Source organism: Manis javanica, chromosome 10, assembly GCF_040802235.1.
Source record: "Manis javanica isolate MJ-LG chromosome 10, MJ_LKY, whole genome shotgun sequence".
Lineage (NCBI taxonomy): Eukaryota > Metazoa > Chordata > Mammalia > Pholidota > Manidae > Manis > Manis javanica.
In genome coordinates, this window is record NC_133165.1 from 51,540,746 (window position 1) to 51,561,206 (window position 20,461).

Genomic DNA, 20,461 nt, shown 5'->3' on the forward strand with positions numbered 1-20,461 from the left:
CTGCTTTTTAAAATCCACCCACCTTTTACTTCCAAAAACCACGGATTTTTGGAAACTCAAACAGGCTTTTTTTCTTTTCTCCAGATGAGACGTCTGCTGTGGATGTGTGACCAGGAAAAGAACACAGGCTGTGCTAGTGCCCGAACAGAAGCAGCCAGGATACCTGGCAAAACCACTTTGACTGCTGTCTCTGAGAAGGCATAACCCCTGGGAGGTGGCAGAGTCCCACTGCTGGCCCCCATTTCCTGAGCCAAAGGTCTAGGGCATCCTGCAAATTTCCAGAAGTAACTCCATCCCAGCCTCCACAAGGACTGGGCCAGTGGGCTGACCGTGCCCTGCTGCACCATCGTCACATGGGTGACTGACTGACACTATGTATCTCCTATTATTTCAACCCACCCCCAAGGCCCAGAGCAACTTAAAACCAGAAGAGCCACACCTTCGCCAAAAAAAGGAATTTTTTTTGAAAGCTAAGTGATAACTTCACAGCCATTCAACTCAATTGACTCCCAGGAAAATGGAAGGCATCTGAAAAATGTAAAAATTGATTTAATGTTGAGCCATGTTAAATGTTTTAATTTCCAAGCAACGCAATGCCCACCAAAACATCAATTAGTCCCAGCAATCAGGCAGCAATATTGGCTTCTGTTGAGGGATTCATTTATTTCAGCTCTGCTAAATATTGAAGACAGAGAAATCCAGGGCAGCCTATAGCTCCGAGGAAGGGGAAGTAAGCCAAATCCAGCCCTGGCTACAATGGCACCTTGGCCTGGACCCTCTGCTCCCTGGCATCTCCCTGAGGGAGGGCAGTAAACTTGTGCAAAGGTCCTCATGCTGTTGACAGAAAACACCCTTCCCTCCCCACGGCTTCTGTCTCCAAGCCAGAAAACAAGAGAGGCTGAAATGGAGCAGAGAATGGCTTCCTGACCGGCAAGATCATTTTTAATAATGATTCTTCCTTTTGGTGCCTTGGAAATGTCAAGGCCCCGGGGTCTCCCTTCCCCAGTGGAGGCTCTGGGGCAGGGTAACCGTCCCCCACCATGTGATGTGCCCTTGTCTCCACGCACCTTGGCCAGCTGCTTGGACACTGAAGGGCGATGGGTGCACACCGCTCACCACGCAACCCTGGGCATTGCAACCAGCAGAGGACAGCCAAGCCAAAGGCCCCGGGAGGTGGAGGCTCCTAAAAGGAAAAGTAAGACATGAGTGCACGTGTGGTCTCCGCAGGCCCGAGGGTGGACGCATCATGTCCAGCCCCTTCGGTCCCCTTCTGGACCACTCACTGGATCTCACAGAAACCTGGTTTGCAGATTGGGTGTGTCAGCATGTACCAGAGCTGCCTTAGTCACAGGAGTCACCTGGGGAGGCTGTTAAAAATGCAAATTCTGGGATCCTTCCCTGTAGATTCTGATTCCGCAAATGCTGGATGAGGTCCAGGAATCTGTACTTTAAGCATCACTCCCAGGTGATTCGGTTCACGAAGCAAGTCTAGGACACAATAGATTGAAGGGCCTGGCCTCACCCAGTGCCAGGTAACCACACTCAGGCCTGTGGGGTAATGGAAGGAGAAGGGTATCTGGGATCTCAGCTGAGGACTTATGAGGACACATTTTAAAGGGACCCCTTTCTGACGTTGCTGCTTCAAGGGAAAACAGTGCCTGGGTTTTCGGCAGGGGATTTGGCAAAATCCATCAAAATTCCAAATGCACACACCACCAATCCCACTGTGAAGACTTTATCCTGCAGACCCAGTTAAACAGATGCAGATTAGACAAGGTCACTCCCTGAAGCACAGTTTGTAACAGGGAAGGAAGGAAAGAAGGGAGGAAGGGAGGGAGGAAGGGAGGAGAGAGGGAGGAAGGGAAGAAGGAAGAAAGAAACTGAAATGTCCATCTATAGCGATCTGGTAAATCTGGCATAGCCAGAAAACCAACACTTGGATGGCTCCTGTGTATGGAAGTGGAACCGTCTCCAATGCAAGGTACAGAGCAAAGTACAAAATAAGCTTTTGTAGAAATGCAGAGATAATCCATGGATATGCATAAAATATCTCTGGATAAATATACAAGCTGGTAACACTGGTTCCTTCTGGAGAAGGGAAGTGGGTGACGGGGACAGGGGACAGAGGGAGATGGCTCACTGCATTTCTTTTCAGACCTTACATATTTTGAACCCCGTGCATCATTTATTGTGTACATTATATAATACACACAATATACTGTAACACTTAAAATCATGTTTAAATGAATACATATACTTCCATTAAAAATCTTAAAGATAATAAATCAAAGGTCATGGCTCTGTTTGCAAATGCAACCTCTGGCCACTTGCACCGGCAGAAACTGGGAATTGCCCAGTTCACTATCCTCAAGGAAAGGTTGGGTCAGACAGGGAGACATCCAAGCCAGGAAAAGGTAGTGTGGAGGTTTTAGTTAAGCTCCAAGTTCTCTTTGCCCTCTGGGTATTGCTCACACTGTCCCCTCTACCTGGAATGCGCTCCACTGAGCTAAGCCCGTCTTCTCCCCAGCCCTGGCCTAAGTGTAGATATCACCATCTTTGGGAGGTTTCCACGGCCACCCGTGTTCCCCCCAAGTATGTCTTCCCTCACCCCCATGCTAGACTGGGAGCTCAGCGAGGACAGAAGACACCTCTGGCTTGTTCGCACCTGTCTCCCCAGAACCTAGTACCCTGTTCAGTCCAGGGATGGTGCTCACTAAAAGAAAGAGACTCACAAAGTGAGGGGTGGGGGCAGGAGAGGAGTAAGAAAGGCGAGGAGGGGAAACGGGAACGAAAGCCACCTGCCACCCCAGTCCAGGATCTGATGAGCTCAGCCCTTAGTCACCAAAACTTCCCTCTCCGTTTCCTGGGCTTACCAGATTTGAGATCATCTGGTTCATTTACAAGAGAGCCTTACTCATCCTGCTCACCTCTGTATTCCCAGCCCCTACCTCGGGCTTGGCACATAGTAGGTCCCACTATATACTGGCTGAATTTATTAATACTGGACAGTGAGGAGTTAGGATGCTAAGAAACCACTGAAATGAATTTAGTCATGAGAGATGCTAATTCAGTGGGCTCTGAATGGGGTTTTTTAAGTTCCCCCAGATGACCTGAAGGCACAGCCAGAGTTCAGTCATGTGTACACGTTTGGTAGGGACTTCGGATTTTTCTCTGAATGCAGAATCTCCAAGGCTGCTAAGAGACCCCACCCTGAATCTTAGGAGTCTTCCCGCCCCAGGCCCTGCATCGTGGACTAAGGGACGGAGAAAGGGAGCGAGGCGTGGAGAACGGAGTAGGGAGGCTGTCTTGCATACCTGGAAAAGAACGCGAGGAGGGGGTTCGGGAGGGGAGGGCGCTCAGGGGCGCGTCCAGCCAGGAGCGAGTCCTAGCGCCATCTAGCGCCCGCTGAAGGCTCTGCAGCTGCACCATGCTGAGCAGCCCGCGCTGGGCGGGGGTCACGGCCGCCGCGTTCTCCGGGCCCAGGGAGGCGATCTGCTCCGCGGACAGTTCCTGCAGAGGGTGAAGGGGCAGCGTCTTCAGAGGCGCCCCTCCGCGGATTTCCCAAACCTCGGCCACCAGTCCAGGGCCCGCACAACTTTGCCAGAACCACGTACTATTTATGCTCCTCTTTGGGATTTTCCTTTAAAATCAGATCGCTCTTTCACTACTAAAATTTTTTTTGAATGGAAAATTTTTAATAGAAATTTCCAAAAATGGAAAGCCAGAATGACTCGCCATCAGTAATCATTAAAAATAAGCCCAACGAAATAAAACGTTGAATTCTAGCTAGATGTGTCAGCCAATATCTGAACTTGGACTCTAAAAAAAGGGGGGGAGGGGTGAAAAAGTATGATAGAGGTGTTAGAGATATTTTAGCTCCAAACTGGGACTTCCTCCTTGAACTATCAGTCTTAAAGGAGAGTTGAAAAGGGAGTCATGATTTTCTCACTGTGGGACTTAAATGTTTAATGCTGTGCAAGTTCCCTCCCTAATGCTTCAATTCTCCCCAAACCCCGAGAAACACAGATGTGAAGGAGAAAACGCAAGCCTGAAGGCCAAAGACCCAAATATGTGTCCCAGTTCTGCCACATACATTGTGTGACCTTGGACACGTTACAAAGCTTCTCTGGGCTTTTGGATTAGATGTGGGATGACACAAAGAACTCATCTCCTTTGTGGAGTCTGATTCTTTGGTCACGACTGCCTGGACATCATGGGGGCGATTCCTGTGAGGCCTCCGTAATCTATTGGTGACGTCTGCTGGGTACACCAGAAGTGGGAAACTCTGCAGTGCAGACTACGTCTCTGAGGACTCTGAACAAGATGTTCTATGAAGTTGCTCCCGGCTCAGAGGACTTGGTGACTAGTTCCAGTGGGTCTGGAATGAGCTGGATGGCAAGATTCTTCATTTGTAGAGGGGCCTCTAAAGTCGTTTTGCTTATTTTCCAAGAGCCCCAAGGTTCTAAGAAAGGGTTATGCTCCCTCACCCCTTTCTCTTCTCTCCCTCACCCTCTTCTCCTCTCCTATCTAGGGAGATGCTTCCCTGGAATCATTCTATTCCCCTGCTTGGAACTCTTCCCTACACCTCCCTCCAGGACACAATTCCAGCCCCTGAATGTTGCAATGAGGCCCTCAAGCTCAGGTCCTGCCCACCCACCTCTCCAGCCACACACACACACACACTCTCTGCTCCAGGAGAATGAGTGCCCATATCTGCAGCCCCTGGGAGGCAGCACCATTGCCATGCACCTCCTTCTGCCTGGAACACTGTTCCTCCCTCTCACCTACCTAAGTAAGCTGTCCTGCAAGATCCAGCATCACCTCCTCTCTCTCACCACACACACACAGCTTAAGTGCTCTTCTGGCTTACACACTACGTCTGCCATTAACACAGTATCTGTATTATAAAAATTATCTATTTTTCTAATGTTGCTGACTTGTGACCCAGATTGAATCTCTAGCCCTAATGTGCTATGTTTTAAAATGTAAATTCAAAGTGGTTGCCAACATTTAATTATCAAGAGATTTCACAGGAAAATGGAGACTTCTGGATTCCTAAAAAAAAAAGAAAGGTCAGCAATCCTGGGCCCACATAGCCACCTGAAATTAATGAGCCAGCGATGAAAGCAGCTTCCCCATTTAGACTAGGTTCACCTCGGCCCCTATCCAGGCCACTGCACTCTTCTGTTTTAACTTCCAAGCCCCTGAAGGCCGTGTTATACCCGTCACTGACATATCCCCAGGTGCGCCTAGGCTGGAGCCTACAGCAGTGCAGGTCATCAGTAAGAAGTGCTGGAATAAATACCTAAATAAGGAAGCAGGCACAAAGCACGCTCCAAACAAAACCAGGAGAACGTGTCAGCAACGTCCCAGCATCCAGGACCAAGCTGCCTATCCCATGCTGAGCCCTCCAGAAGGGAAACCCAATTGCCTTAACCATTACTGTATTTCCCCAGCTGCGGTGTGCTGGAAACTGTCCTGGATTCTGAAGTCGGCTAAGGTTGCTCAGTGTCTTGAAATGAGCCAATGATGTGGCATCCTGGGAGTTTGTCTAGCCTTATCTGTGTTGTCTTACCCAGTTGTGGTGGACAGAAGTGTTCCCAAGTCACCCGGCAAGCAAGAATTCCCAGTCATTGCTCATCAGAGTAGAATGTTTGTCTCCCACAAACACTCCTCATCTTGCACAGGGATAGGAAGCAAGGGCCTCCCATTGCATACTCGGCCTCCCTAACTTCAGTTGATCCAATTGCATCCTCTCGGTGTTTTCCATAACAGTTTATCACCTGTTCTGTTGTGTTTTTTTTAATACTTTTCTTTAAATCAACTGAAATATTTAAATTTATTTTATTTTTATTTATTTACTTATTTTTGCTAACATGTTTTTATAATTAGTTTTCTCCATATTGTTAGAGGGGGAAAACTTTCTCTTCAAACTAAAACTTTCTTAGGGAACTACTTTTAATTTAATGTAGATTTTTATTTAATTGGATATGTTTTAGCTTGAAGGCATTGTATATACTAGTCATCAGTGAGGATCAGTAACTGTAAATAACTAAGCATACAGAGTTTGTGAGCTGAGAAATACATACTAAGGAAGTCTTTTAATTTCATTAAAATTAAATGCTTAAAGGTTTTTGAGCATCAGAAATGTACTTTTAAGGTAAAGGCCATTTTGAATAAAATGCCCATACTGTCTGAATAGGTATATGGATGTACTAGATGCTTTTTATTCAATCAAGTTCTTTTTCTTTTTCCTACAAGCAAGACTTCCAAAGAGATGGCTGCAGGTATTTGCTGGTAAATAATAAAGCCAACTCAGCAGTGTAAAATTCTACTAGGGGTAATGGTAGCTCATCCTTCCAACACATGGAAAAATGTAGGCATGTCAACTCATTGTCCTGTTGGGCTTTTTGAAATATTTAAATTTATTTTAAAAGGAAATGTTACACACGTTCACAATTCCTGATTTGCAATTCTAAAGTTCAAAAGGTGTGCAAACTGAAAGTTTTCTCCAAAAGTTAAGACAAACTTATTTACCAGCAAAACCTGATCTGAATTGACAGGAGGCCATTTATGGTCTCTATATATTCCAAGTAGTGTGACTTGTCACAGATTTCTTTGCAGAAGTATTAATGTGTATGCTTATAAGGTGCTTCCTCAGACACCACTGGGGATATTAAGTTATATACTGGAGATTCACAGAGTGATCTTTCTGAAATCTGGAAAATTCTGAATTCTGAAATATGTCTGTTCCCGAGTTTTGGATAAGGGACTATGTATCTGTCATACCATCACAAACAGAAAATCACTACCACTTGCTATGGAGAGAAGGCAACCATAAAAATAAATATAATTAAAACACAAATTAAAATGTTTAAAAATGTTTTTAAAGACACCTAAAATTATCTTGTGATCTGTCCACTGTTGGCATACAGCCCTCATCTAGCCCTACTAGCAGAAACCTGGTTGCAAGCCCCTAGCATCTAAGGCCAGCCATCGGCTTCACTGTGTGATTTGAAATGGGGTCAAGCTCCCATTCTCCTTGAGGAATGGAGTACCTACTTTGAATATCTCATCAGGAAGGCATTTGATTGCTGATGGCTGGAAATATGGCATCAAATCCTTGTTGAGCATTTGGAGCTCTTCCTTAGTTAATCCAGCTGGGAAGAAAAAGGAATCATGAGGGTTTAGTTTGAGCCATCAGAACTCCGCTTGTTTTATTAATGGTGCTGCATAATGTACAGATCTGTGCGTTCCAAGCAAGCATCACTTCTTACCAAAAAAAAAAAAAAAAAAAACAGAAAATCACACTGGGAAATCAATTCCTTAATCAACTCAGAAAAAAAAAATGTGGGTCACATTAGCCCTGATTGGTCTCCTACAAGGAAATGTATACCCAGAAGGAGCTTCACTTTATGTAATTTCAGATTTGTGTATAAACCTATTTAGGAGTCAATTAAATCACATTCTGAAACACTTTAGAGTACCCTAGAACCACCACAACAGCTTGTTTAAAAAACAGATCTGCAGACCCTGCTCTCTGCAACTTTAAATCATGAAATCTAGCTTCGATTGTAACTCTAAAGATGTTCACTACACACAGCCAAGGATTCTTCTGGCTTTTGGTTTTCGTCCCAGCTTTAAGGTTGGGTAGGGAGAGAAGGCATGCTCAAATTTCCCTTCTTACCTGCAATGGTCCCAAGCTCCTGCAAGACAGAGCTGGGCCACTTGGTGGGATCCCCAAACACAACTTCTGCCTTCCTCTTAAACTCGGCCAAGACATGGGTGCTACAGAACAGGGTCCCGATTCTGGCCACCACCACCCTGGTGAAGAGGGAGGATTATAGTATGAGCCTCTGAGACTCTCTAGCCAAAAAGGGCATGCAGAAGGTAGATGGGCTCAATATCAAGAAAGGGTACTGCTAATTGCATTCCCTAGTTTAGCCCAGAAAGGTGACAATGCCTCAGGAAGCAGAGAACATCTTGATGAATGAATGAATTCATCAATCATTTGCCATTTTTCCCACTAGTGTTTCAGTTACCTGAATTCTGAGATCTTTATAAGTGAGATTTCAGTGCTATTCATAGCACACAGGGTTGCACCAAGTCCTACTAAGTGGAAGCTCTTCAGATCCTGGATGCTATAGCCTGAATCCTCCAGGAACCCTTGCAGAATGGATTTAGCCTATAAAAGTGAGGAAGGATAGGAGATGAACTATCCAAGGAGGATCAAGACCCCCAAGACCTGAGGGGATAACTGAGCAGTAGCCACCTAAGTGATTCCCCACCTTACTCCTCTGGATGCACTCCCCATTCCAAACCTTCCTGGCTCCTACATCCAGGTCAGTGTTCATAAGCGTTTGCTACCTGCCCTGATCTATGGAGGTGTCTTTAGGCAATGAAGCTCTGCATCCTTCACCAACATTAAAGGAACTGTATCCTGTGTTCATGTCTGGTGGCTTATTTACTTCAGTCACTAATGACCTTCAGATAGCATGGTCATTTAAAGTTCTCTTGCATTAGCATCCCAACTTTCCCAGCATCTGTTTCTAAAACTTTGTGTCAAAATCTTGTAATTTTCCATCTTTCTGCCTTTACTCAAATTGGTCCCTCCAGCTGAAATGCCCTTCCTGGGTTCTCAACTGTTAAAATCCAACCATCCTTTTATTTTTTGGATTAAAGTCCAATTCTACCTTCATTCAGTCTCCTCTGACTATCTCAGCCAGAATGAGTTTTACTTTCTCCAATGTCCTATAGAAATAGGTCTGCCCCTCTCTCTTAATTCTAGAGATCAGTACATCAAACAGTTTGGTGGTGAAAACTACACAGGGATCTCTTCAATGACATTTAAGGTAGCTGATGTGTAGGGTCCCTGAAATTCCAGCACGGGGCCATTCACTGTCCATGACTTTCCTTGGAGAGCCATCCCTCCCACATTCTTACTTCATGTTGAATGCTAATTGCATTCTGAGTTCCAGGGAATATGCTATGAACCAGTCCTGATCAGTTAAGTCATCTCTTAAAGCCCGGTTGCAGCAATTGTTTCTAGACTGGGCATACAATCCAGTCAAAACCAACCAGGAGAGAAGAGCTTTCTTTACTCTGGAATGCATAAACACCTGAATATGCTAGAACTCACCACATGGAAAGAGCCTGCCACTGAATAAACCAACACAAAGAAAAGCAGGGTCAAAAAATGGGGAGAGACCAATTCCTGACAATAGTGTTGAAGCCCCTGGATCCAGCCATACCTGAACTCTACACTTGAACTTTTCATTATTTGAGTCAATAAATTTCTCTTCTTGCCCAAGCCAACTTTAAGTTGGGTTTTCTGCCACTTGTAATTACATGAACCCTGATCCATTTGATCTACCTACATAGGATGTAAAGAAGGATCCAGGTCAATCCCTTGGAGATGAGCTGTATAATAAAGTTGTATATAATGAGCTGTACACTGCATCCCTCAGTGCTCATTGGGGCAGGTGCATAATATTACAAGAGGGCAAGTGCTCCCAAGGCAAAGATGGAGAGGTGACATCCAAGGATGGACATCTCCTGAATAAGAGTGAGGGTCACAGGGATACAGTGAGTCTTCCCACCTATATTTTCATCAGTCCACCCCCATTGAACAATGAGGATCATGACAGTGTTTAAATGCTACCCCCTCAGAGAGGGCTACCTGACTCCTCTATCTCATGTAGCTTCTCTCTGTACTATTTCTATGAGCCCTTGCCCATTTTCTGCTTATCATTTACCACAATCAATTAAAGTTTTTCACTGTGATTGCTCACTATTTTGTTGGCATCACAAAGTAAAATCTCCCAAGACACCCACCGTATCCAACTAATTCACTATTGTACCCCCCAGCACTTCGTTCAATGGCTGACGCAGAGTAGAAGTTCAATAAGTAGTTTTTGAATGAATGAACGTCTGAGTGAATGATCTACAGACGTTATAGGCAATATGGACTCTTTTGAAATGGCACAAGACTGCTGCCTTTGCATGACAGGTGGTAGCTTCAGGAGACTTCCCACGTTTCTGAAAATCAGACTGGTCAGTGTCTTCATGAAGTTGCCCTCAATGACTACAAAGTCCCCAAGTTCCACAGGGGAATTCATTAACACACATTCAGACTTAAATGTCTTCAGGAATGTGTATCCATAATAATAATATCTAATATTTATTGAATGTTTATGTATGCCAGCACTTTATATATACCATCCAATCTCATTCTCACAACCACCCCATGAAGAGAGTATTAATATTATCCCTATTTTGCAGATGAGGAAACTGAGGCACAGACAGGTTGAATAATTATGCCAAGGTTACACAGCTAGTAAATAATGGTTCTAGGATTGAAACTCAGGCAGTCTGACCCTAGAGCCTGTACTCTTAGCCAGTGAATATGTTTGGATATGGAGAAAAGATGGAGATTCAAGTTAGCTTTTGAACTTTTCTTATTAAGTCCTCATGATCAGGTTTCACTAGTTGATTCATACCAATATGTGCTCCCAAACTATCAGGTCTGCCCATTTTAAAATGAAAGTGCAAAAATACAATTCAAATAAAATTACTTTGGAGATGCAGTATTAAATTGTCCTTGTCACTGAAACCTGGAAAATGCAAGAGCTCAGCCTGCAAGGTGATAAGCCAAAATATATTTACTTGAACGCTGGACAAGTGTATCTGTAATGACTTCAAGACAATTAATACTAACATTTTTAGGAAATATTAACCACTGAAAAATGAATAGCTATAAGATTTCGATCTCTCTGTTCATGCTTCTGGCTTCTCTAATAGTTATTTTTCCTTATATTGGTTTTTAAACTGAACTATCTGTTAATGTAGTTCTGCCGGGTCTGACTATTAATCTAGAAACACGCACTTAAAGGTTTGATTGGGAGCTAAAGTCAAGGAATTGACTGCAAATGATATATGCAAATGTTAGGTTTTCATATCCTCTTCAAACATATTGATAAATCTCACTGCCATCCACGGGAATTAAAATTGTTGCAAAGGGAAAGAGAGACTCTAGTTTCCACTTTGGATGTATTTTTCTGTTTTCTCCCAGACTGCAAATAGAATAATTTTAATATTGAAAGTATAATGTGGCACTTCTCAAACCAGTCAACACCAGTTTTAGAGTCACAGAACTGTGGGATTATAGTGTATCAAAATGGAAGAAACCTCCAATTGCTGGGTCTAATCCTCCCATCTTGCAAATGAGGAAACTCTTAAAGTGCCAGGGAGTTTAATGTAGTAATGATGGTGATGATGGTGACGGTTACAGTGATGATGGTGATGATGGTGATGGTGATGGTGGTGATGATGGTGATGATGATAGTGATGGTGATGATGGTGATAATGGTGATGACGGTGATGTTGGTGATGGTGATGTTTCATTGACAACAATGAAAACAACTTTTATTGAGTACTATGTATCAGGCATTTTTCAAAATGTTTTACATATATTAACTCATTTAACCTTATGGCCAGGATTTCCATGAGGTCCAACTCAGGGAGACCCAGTTCACACTGTATTCTATTTGAATAGTGTCACTCAGAGTTATGTGACATGCAGATCCTGATTATAAAAAGCTCATGAGAGTAAGGGATATGCTTTGGTGTTGCCTTCCCAGCATCCATTCTTCTACAGTCACATTTTTCCTTTGGTGAACCACCCTGTATTCACTTCCTCTTGCTACTGTAATAAATTACCACAAACTTAGTGGCTTGAAAAACAACACAGATTTCTGTCTTATGGTTCTAAGGAGGTTGTAGGTCCTAAAATGGGTCAGCAGAGTGGTTCCTTCTGGAGCTCATCTCCTGGCCTTTTTCTGCTGCTGGAGACCACCTGTATCCCTTGACTCAGTCCCATCGTCTGTCTTCAAAGCCAGAAGCACAGCACCTCCAAATATCTCTGCATATCCTGCCACTTCCACTGGCATGTTGCCTTCTATGTCTGTGGCTCTCCCATCTCCCTCTCATAAGGACCCATGTGCTTACCCTGAGCCCACCTGGATAACCTCCCCATCTCAAGATCCTTAATCGCATCTGCAAAGTTCCTTTTGCCACAGGAGGTAACTCATTCACAGGTTCCAGGGACGTGATGTGGACATCTTCGGGGTCCTTTACGCAGCCTCCCAGACACCCATTCCTCACTCTCAGTTCATAAGGTCATGAGGAGATGGACTCCCCTCCCTGAGGCATGCCTGGCCACCAACGCATTCTACTCCTGCCTACTGTTCAGGGTGGGCAATTACACGACTCGAGTCAATGCTGGGAGATTTTAAAAAATTAGTGATAAAGAGGCACTTTTTTATGGGGTTGCTGATTAGATAACATGTCAGCCAAGAACTGAAAATGACCACTGAGAGAGGGCTGCCTGAGAATGAAGATATCACACAGCCCCTTCCTAGCAATACAGTTGATTAACTTTCCTCCCAACTGCAACAGTTCAGTTCTGGAGAAAACTTTTTAGTCCATTAAGTTCTAACACAGGAATCACCCTCCCACCACAAACAACAAGGAAACAGAACAAAACATACAAAATAACTGTATTCAGACACTGGATGACAGGGAGCACAGGACTATAATCCTAAGAGAAGGAAAACAAATAAGATGAGCCCTCAAAATGCCCTTGCTTACTGCCCAGAGCAGGAATGGGAATCCAAAAAGCCAGGGGTCCAGCTGAGTTGAGGATAGAGAGAGTCAGGATTAGAGAGGCCAGGACACCCATCATTTGTGAAGCAAAATACTAGAGAGTAAGAAGCTACGCAGAAAGGAAGCCACAGAAATCTGCAGCGTGGTCTTCTCAAGTCTGGCTGAATACTGATCTGCACATGCCTAGTGGTGAAACTCCACATAAATATCAGAAAGAGGCACCAGAAAGCAGTAGATTGAACGATACTCAGAGCTCATGTGGAACTGTAAAGAGTTCATATTTTCACCAGCCAGAGGTCTCAAAATACACAGAGCATTAAGTAGAGTCCTCAGAAGAATTATGTCTTAATAATGGGGATAAATTAACCACAAAATAAAGGTCAGTCTGGACTCACCCTAATAAAGCTCAACAGGAAGCCTCAAAAGGATCAAACTGATGAGAAGGTAATTTAAATGTATGCCAGAACAAAACCCAATACTCTTCAAAGGAGTCCAACTAAATCAAGTACTCAAAAATGTAAAATTCACAATTTTATACTCAAAATTACCAAACTTGCAAATATGAAAATATGCCCTGTAACTAGGAGAAAAATTAGTCCATAGAAACAGACCCAGAAATGACAGTGATGATGGACCTAGCAGCAAAGGGTTTAAAGCAGCTATTATAAATTCTCTAAGTAGGTTCAAGAATATAAAAGAGAATATACACAGGATTAAGGCAAAAATGAAACATTTCCAAGATCCAGCAACATCTACCTACCTGTCCTGGGGTCCATTCTGTCTGCTGGCTTAAGGAAGCCACAGTGTCAATGGAGCTGAGGTCCAGCTGCTCCAGCTCACTCTCATTAAGAGCTAGAGCGATGTGCCCCAGGGAGACGATATGGTATTCTCTCCAGTAAGAAGGCCTGTCCCAAACCTGCAGGTGAAAAAAAAGCCAAATTAGACTGATCATTACTCACAGTATTTAAAACAGACAGAGGGTAAATCTCTTTAATATATAAAGTTCTCTTATAAATCAATAAGAAAAAAAATGACTACATTTGTTTTTTAAAAAACAAACAAGACATGAACAGGAAAATAATAAATAAGCATATGAGGAAAAGTTCAGTCTGAGTCATAATTAAAGAAATGTATGTTAACAAAAATCAAAGAATAAATACCATATTGGCCAATCATAGCGACAAGGAGTAAAAAGAATGATCTCCTATGGTGTTGGAAAGATAGGTGGTAAAGGACACCCTCATTTCTTGATGTTGAAAATACAAACTGGTATGTGCTTTTTAAAGGGAAATTTGGCTATATGTATCAAAGGCTTTAAAAATATTTTATACTCTGACCCAGAAAATCCACCTCTACGAATTTTGACTATAAATAATGAGACAGGTACCCAAATATGTGTAAATATGTACCTTGAGGCATTAAAAAATATAATCAACCTAAAAGTCTACCAGTTAGTTAAATAAATAAGAACCAGCCATAAAATGAACTGTTATATAGCCATTTAAAATACTGACATAGATTTATGTTTCTGTTATGGAAAAATATGCACTATATATACTGCTGGATATGTAAAGCAAGTTATTGAATAGTGGTGGGTGAGCATAATACTATTTTTTGTAGTGTATATGTGAGTATACATAAAATACATGTATGAAATAAATAAATATGTTTTACACACATATACAGAAGTTTGGGAAGCTTCAGTGAATATCTCAAAATATTAACAGTGCTTATCTCCAGGGAAAAGCTTATGACCAATTTTCTTTATTATTTTCTGAATTGTCCACAGTAAACTTGGATTATTTCTATAAAAATTAGGGTTATAAATATAATTTTAAGGAATTTAATGTCTTAACTTCACAAGGGTAACTCACTACTCCACGGCCATCCTAACAGCTGAAACAAGCCCCTCAAAGGGACCTTTATAAAGATGGGCAAACTACTTCCAGTCCTCTTTTTACACCTTTCTGCTACAGTTTCAGATGAATTTGCAACAGATTCCGAGACAACCGACTGCAAGTGGCAATCAGGGTTTTCCAAGTGGAGAAAGAAAAGGCACAATTTCTGGGAACCATCTTGGTCCGAGGCGCAAAATGTCCACAGAATGTGATTTACTGAGCATCCATTAGATGCCAAGTCCCATCTCTGTTCTCTGCCCAAAGAGGGAGGAACTAGAAATTTCTTAGATGCAGAGATCACAACTCCAGCACTGAGCCGATGCAGTGAAATTTCAACAGGATATAACTCCAGTGACAGCTCCTTGAGGAACACTCAGAGCACAGAGACTACTGCATGGGGATTTTCCTCTGCTGAATGCTTCCTCTGAGGTGGGCTTTACCTGCACGGCTTTCTCCTTCAGGGCCATCAGCTGAGGCTGGCTGAGTCCCCTGACAGCCCCCAGTAGCTCTGCATTCCTGATGAACGTGTCTTCCTCCATGCAGAGCAGGTCCTCTGGAGCCCAGCAGGCATTGGCTTCGGCCAACTGGAAGATGTCATTGGAAGAGGGAGCTGCAACTCCATGGCAACCTGAACAATGGGCAGACGCAGGGAGGGAACAGAGGAAGAGAATTTCAGGAAATGGTAGTCTGTTTCTTCATTGAAATGAGTAATATCTTTCTCCACTCAGATTTACTCTCAAGAGGCAGTGTAGTGTAGCAATTGAGAGCTGGGACTCAGGAACCAGTCTGAATCCCACTTCTGCCATTTCTTGTTAATTACCCAGTAACAAAATCATGGAAAATGCCAACTTTTTGCCCAGCCACATGCATACACTAGGAGCTCGGCAACATTGCAACTGGACTGCAAATTGCCTTGAGGAGGAACAGTACGACCTGGTGGTGAATAGTGCTGGTTTTAATTTCAAATCCCAAGCTACTTAACCCTTTTGTGCCTCAGTTTCCTTGTCTATAAAATGAAGATAAAATTAACTCACAGAATTTTTATGAGAGCTAAACGTGTTAGTATGTATAAAGGTAATACCAGGCACACAGTAAGCACTCAATATATGTTAGGCATTTTTATTATTTATGTTACCTGCCGCCACCACCTCACACCTTTGAGTTTGCAACCCAGAGTTAAGGCTTCCAGAATTACGGGGAAGGAACGCTCCTATCTAAGCATGGAACAGGGGGATGATTTGCCATCCATAGAAACCACAGTGGGGCTGGCTGGGGCCTTCCCATACCAGGAGAGAAGAGAAATGGGCCTGCTGCACTTTCCTTGGCAACCGGAAAAACCCGTCCATTTCAGTCCCTCAGTAAGTTGAACCTTACCTGGTCAAACCAGTTAACATCATCAACACACAAATATAACACTGTCTTTGCTGGCCCAGATGTGCCCAGCCTGCAAGAAATCCCAGGTCTCCTTGTCTTAAGAGCAATCCTGGATTTTTTTTGTACTAGCAGCTGCCCACCCCTGATGCTGACACTCACCAGCATCACTTCGGCCAGGGTGTTTCTCAAACCCTGAGGTCACACCCTTCTTACTGCATCTCAAAGGAAATTCACTGGATTCCAATCAAGAGGCAAAGTAGACCAGATCAAGGGCACCATGTGTGGTCCCCAAACATCATCACCCACGTGGGGACAAAAGATCCAACCCTCCTAGACCCCCTCCACCCCACTTTCCCATGAAAACAGGATCCAGTGATGGTAAAGAGTTAGGAATAGAATGGCTAATTGTGCAGCAGGGACTTGGTTGTATCACTGCTGTATTTCCAGGCCCGACACGTAGCAGGTGTTCAGCAAATATTTGTTGAATGAATCAACACACACACACTAACTACAATGAAACCAGGTAGTAATTCTACTAATCCATTTATCACTGCAAGCACAGCAGTGATTAACACCCAGCACCGGCAAAAGAAAACTGCCTCTGTGCTGATAACAGAGCGTCTTCTACGAGTGCGGGAGTCTGACTTTGGCACATGACACGCACGGCATACAGGGCTGCAATACAGCAGCTGCAAGGGCAGCAGGAACTAGTGGCGGCCACCACCAGGTTTGGGTACAAATCCAAGAGCTGCCATTTACTAACTTCATGACTGTAGTCCTGTCTCTTAATCTCTCTAAAACTCTGTTTCCTTGGTCAAGAAACTGGGAGAAGTCATAGCACCCACCTCACAGGTAGGAGGTGAGGAGACAACGTGTGGAGAGATGATCACCAAGACAAACATAAGTCACATTCTCACAAGTCTTTGCTCTATTCCCCAATGAAACCCTTACCTAGAGGAAAAGCCAAAGGCCTTAGGGTTTCCTGTATAAGGCCCTACATGTCTGGCCTTGGCTTTCATCCCCTCCAGTCTCTCATCGCCCCTTCTCTCCTACTCCTGCACATTTCCTTCTGCCTGGAAGATTCTGATCCAAATATCCATGTCGCCCACTCTCTTGAGTCTTTACTCCAACTTCACCTTCTCAGTGAAACCCATCTTACCCTTTCTCTTTTCAAATTGGAATCCCCACCCACATGCCCTGACCCCCTCCCTTGCTTTATTTTCCTTCTTGGCTCCCATCAGCACCCAACATACTATGTCTTTTACTTATGTATGTAATTTATAGTCTGGCTGCCCACCATTTGAAAGTAAGCTACACAAGGGCAAGGATTTTTGCCTGTTTTGTTCACAGTGTGTGCTCAATAATTATTTGCTGTGGGAAAGAAAGCCAGTACCAGCTGTCAACTGTTATTAGTACAATTATTATTGGGTCTGATTGACTGGCCTCCTCCTGTCTGGCACAAACCTGAACTTAGTAAGTGCACAATAATAATAAAATCATCTAACACTTACTGAGCATTTTCTACTTGCCAGGCACTGTTGTGAATATTATTCACAGGCTTAAACCCAGTAATCCTCTCCATAACCTCAGGAGGAAGGGACTTTCATGACCCCCATCTTACAGTGAGTGAACACTGAGACACAGAGAGGCTAAAGAGCTTGCCCAGAGTCACACAACCAGGAAGCGGCTGACCCAGACTGCAAAGCCAGCTATCCGGGCCCCAGCACAGCAAAGCGCAGCCACTCGGCCGTTTGGTCCCTTCAGGTCAAGCCTTTTGCAAAGTCTGTTGCACATGTTCATCACTGAACCTACTAGCTTGAGTAAGGAGTGCAGGATGTGGTTTTAAGTCACATTACAAAAGTGTAATTCCTTGGCCTATGGGTTTTAGCTTTGCAAACATTTCAGCCAGCCCTCAGTGACCTCTTGATGCCAGGGACTCAGCCAAAACCCTGCTGCCATGACACAGACCAAATACCCCAGAAACACTCACCAGGGCTGGGGTCAGGGCTGGGGCTCTTCTCTCTGTGGTTCCGAACAGATTCAAAGACAACCCAGAGGAATCCTTTGGGGGGCAGGGGCCCAGCCATTTTGGAGGCTGTTTGTTGAAGGATATCAGGAAACTGTGTGGGGTAGAGAGGATGAAGAAGAGAAACAAATAACAGTTAGAGGGCATTAAAATAGAGATTTAAATCAGAGTTTAAACTGTAGCACTTCTTACTGCCTCAGTTGTTTCTCCTTTATAGCAGCTTCTCAGAAATATAATCCCTAGCCCAACTAATTTGGTCTCTACAAAGAATCATAGAAAATGATATTCAACCTCAGTAATAAGGGAATGTGCAATAACAAAAGCATACTCTTTTTTTCACTCATTCAATTGTCAAAAATAAAACAGAGTGATAATATATTAAATAAAATGAGTGGTAATACCTAATGCTGGCCAAGATGTAGAAAGTACGCACCCTTATTTTTCTGTGGGACTGTTAAATGCTATATTACCAAGGCGCTCAGACAATATCTAAATAAAAAGTGGGTGAGTCTACCTATTTTTGGTCTGATATTTTTTAAAATTTTTAATTAACTTTGTACTTATTATTTTTTTAAAAAAGAGAGGATCATCTCTGTCTTCTGGGTAGAGATAGCAATGAGGGGGTTTCTGATTGTCCTGGAGAAGATATCATTTCTCATCTAGAACTAGTGCACTTTGTCAAGGATATTATTGGGAGACCAGTCGGTGGATCCTGAGAATTCATCAAACTCTCCCATACAGCTATGCATCACTCTGTCCCAGGTCACCTGAAGAAAAAGCATCTCACTTGGTAAAGTTCCTCCTTTAGGTTTTCCTCTAAGAATTGCAATTCTTAGAACTGCTTAGGACTACATGTTTGGATGCCCCAGAAGGTGGTATTACCATGACTGGGCACTGGGATGTGCGCTGTGGATGTGAGACCCTGGGAGGCCTGCCATGTGTTCAGACTCTGCTGAGCACATATGACAATGGACATTTTGCCTGTGCAAGTACAGGAATGAAAGCATGTGAAGGTGCTTTGTGGTTGATTTGATCCTCGTTCAGCAAACATCTCTTGTGTCCACCTGCAAGGAGACTACTTCCTGCCCTGCTGAATTTGGTCATGTGACTTGCTTTGGCCAATGGGAAGGGAGAGCGTGCCGTTTCCCGGTAAGTCTTAAGGAAAATGGTACTTTTGCACTCCCTTTTCTGGAGTTCTGGACCTTCTCAGTGAAAACAAGTTCCAGGTAGCCTAGGCTCCAGAGTCAGACTCTTGAAGCAGAGCTCGCAGGGACCCGCAGAACAGTCAATAAGTCATAAATGCTTATTGCTGCATGTCAATGAGATTGTACGGCTTTGTTATGCAGCGAAAGATGACTAATTCGTGCTTGTTTGGCATACCTTTTGTCTAACTCTTAGAGAGTTACTCCAAGTAGGGTGTTGTACCTAAAGGCCATGCTCAATAAAGATTTGGTTTGGGATTAAATGTGCAAATGTGATTGCACACACTGGACGTGCATGTGCTCATGGCATTGGTGGGCATGAGACCTTGAATGGGCATGCTTGTGGGAAGCACAAAGACAGCAGAGTGGTGACTAACTGACGGCTCCCAGGCTGTGCAGATCTGCCTGCAGGGCCATGTGAAAGGCCCAGAGTTCATCTCACTGCTGCCTCACACCCTTTCCTGAACCTTGTACATCCTGGAGGGAAGCTGGAAACATCTGAGTCCTTTAAGGCAGGGAGGAAGTTTCCAGAAAAATAAAGTGGCAGAAAACCAAACTGAGTATAACTGACCATGCTTTCCCTCCCCTTCAAACTCCTTCAGCCTTCTAAAGATGGAGCACAGTGGTACCTTTGTAGCAATAGAGCTTAATTCATCTTCTGAGAAAAGGACTAGAAAGGGTCCCAAGTCCTTCATAGTCTCAGCTGTCCAGTTCTGGGGGAGTCTAAGAAGAGACAATAAGCAGTAAGTTGAAAAACTATGCTGTTCAATTCATTCTCCAGCATCATTTTCTTTCAGGAACATACCACCCTCATACCTGAAGAGGCTGTCAATCACGTGGTCCCACTTCCCTGACCAAGAAAATAGGCATGTGACACAGATTGACCCATCAGAGTCATCCCTGGGAATTCTGATGGAAGCACTAGAGAATCTCTTTTGGTATCTCTAGGAGTAAAGGAGATACTGGAAGCCATTCCCTTCGCCAAATGGAGAAAATAAAGGACACACCAAAGAACACAGAGCTAGGATGGAAGGAACATATTCCTGATATCATTTGAGCCTCTGGATCCAACCATACCTGAAGTCCAAACCTGGAGTTTTCCATTACATTCCATTTCTGACCTGAATAAATTCCCTTTTTTTTTTTAGCTTGAATTGAATTGTTGAATTTCTGTCATTTACATCATAGCATTTTCTTCCTTCTACTCCTCAGTAGAACAGTAATGATATATGTATTCCTCTAAATTACTATAACAGTCTTCTCTTACAGCAAGACGAAATTTCCTCTTGAATTTGACA

The 20,461-nt window shown here is 43.6% G+C and overlaps 1 protein-coding gene across 6 annotated transcripts in view; it reads right to left on the reverse strand.

The window, feature by feature from the left end:
• Positions 1 to 413: 413 nt before the first annotated feature.
• OTOA (otoancorin) overlaps positions 414 to 20,461 on the reverse strand; it is a 71,486-nt gene continuing 51,438 nt past the window's right edge. The window contains exons 21-30 of one of the 6 annotated variants that reach the window (XM_073215421.1): positions 19,793 to 19,886; positions 17,926 to 18,055; positions 15,002 to 15,189; positions 13,424 to 13,579; positions 8,043 to 8,185; positions 7,688 to 7,824; positions 7,063 to 7,160; positions 3,315 to 3,510; positions 1,068 to 1,183; positions 414 to 528 (exon numbers count right to left, since the gene is read on the reverse strand). In XM_073215421.1, the coding sequence (XP_073071522.1) occupies positions 1,113 to 1,183; positions 3,315 to 3,510; positions 7,063 to 7,160; positions 7,688 to 7,824; positions 8,043 to 8,185; positions 13,424 to 13,579; positions 15,002 to 15,189; positions 17,926 to 18,055; positions 19,793 to 19,886 (1,213 nt within the window). In that variant the 3' untranslated portion in view covers positions 414 to 528; positions 1,068 to 1,112. Of the gene's footprint in view, positions 529 to 566; positions 1,184 to 1,251; positions 1,489 to 3,314; positions 3,511 to 7,062; positions 7,161 to 7,687; positions 7,825 to 8,042; positions 8,186 to 13,423; positions 13,580 to 15,001; positions 15,190 to 17,925; positions 18,056 to 19,792; positions 19,887 to 20,461 lie in introns of those variants that run through there. The other 5 variants (XM_073215420.1, XM_073215419.1, XM_073215418.1 and 2 more) reach the window with 5 other exon arrangements.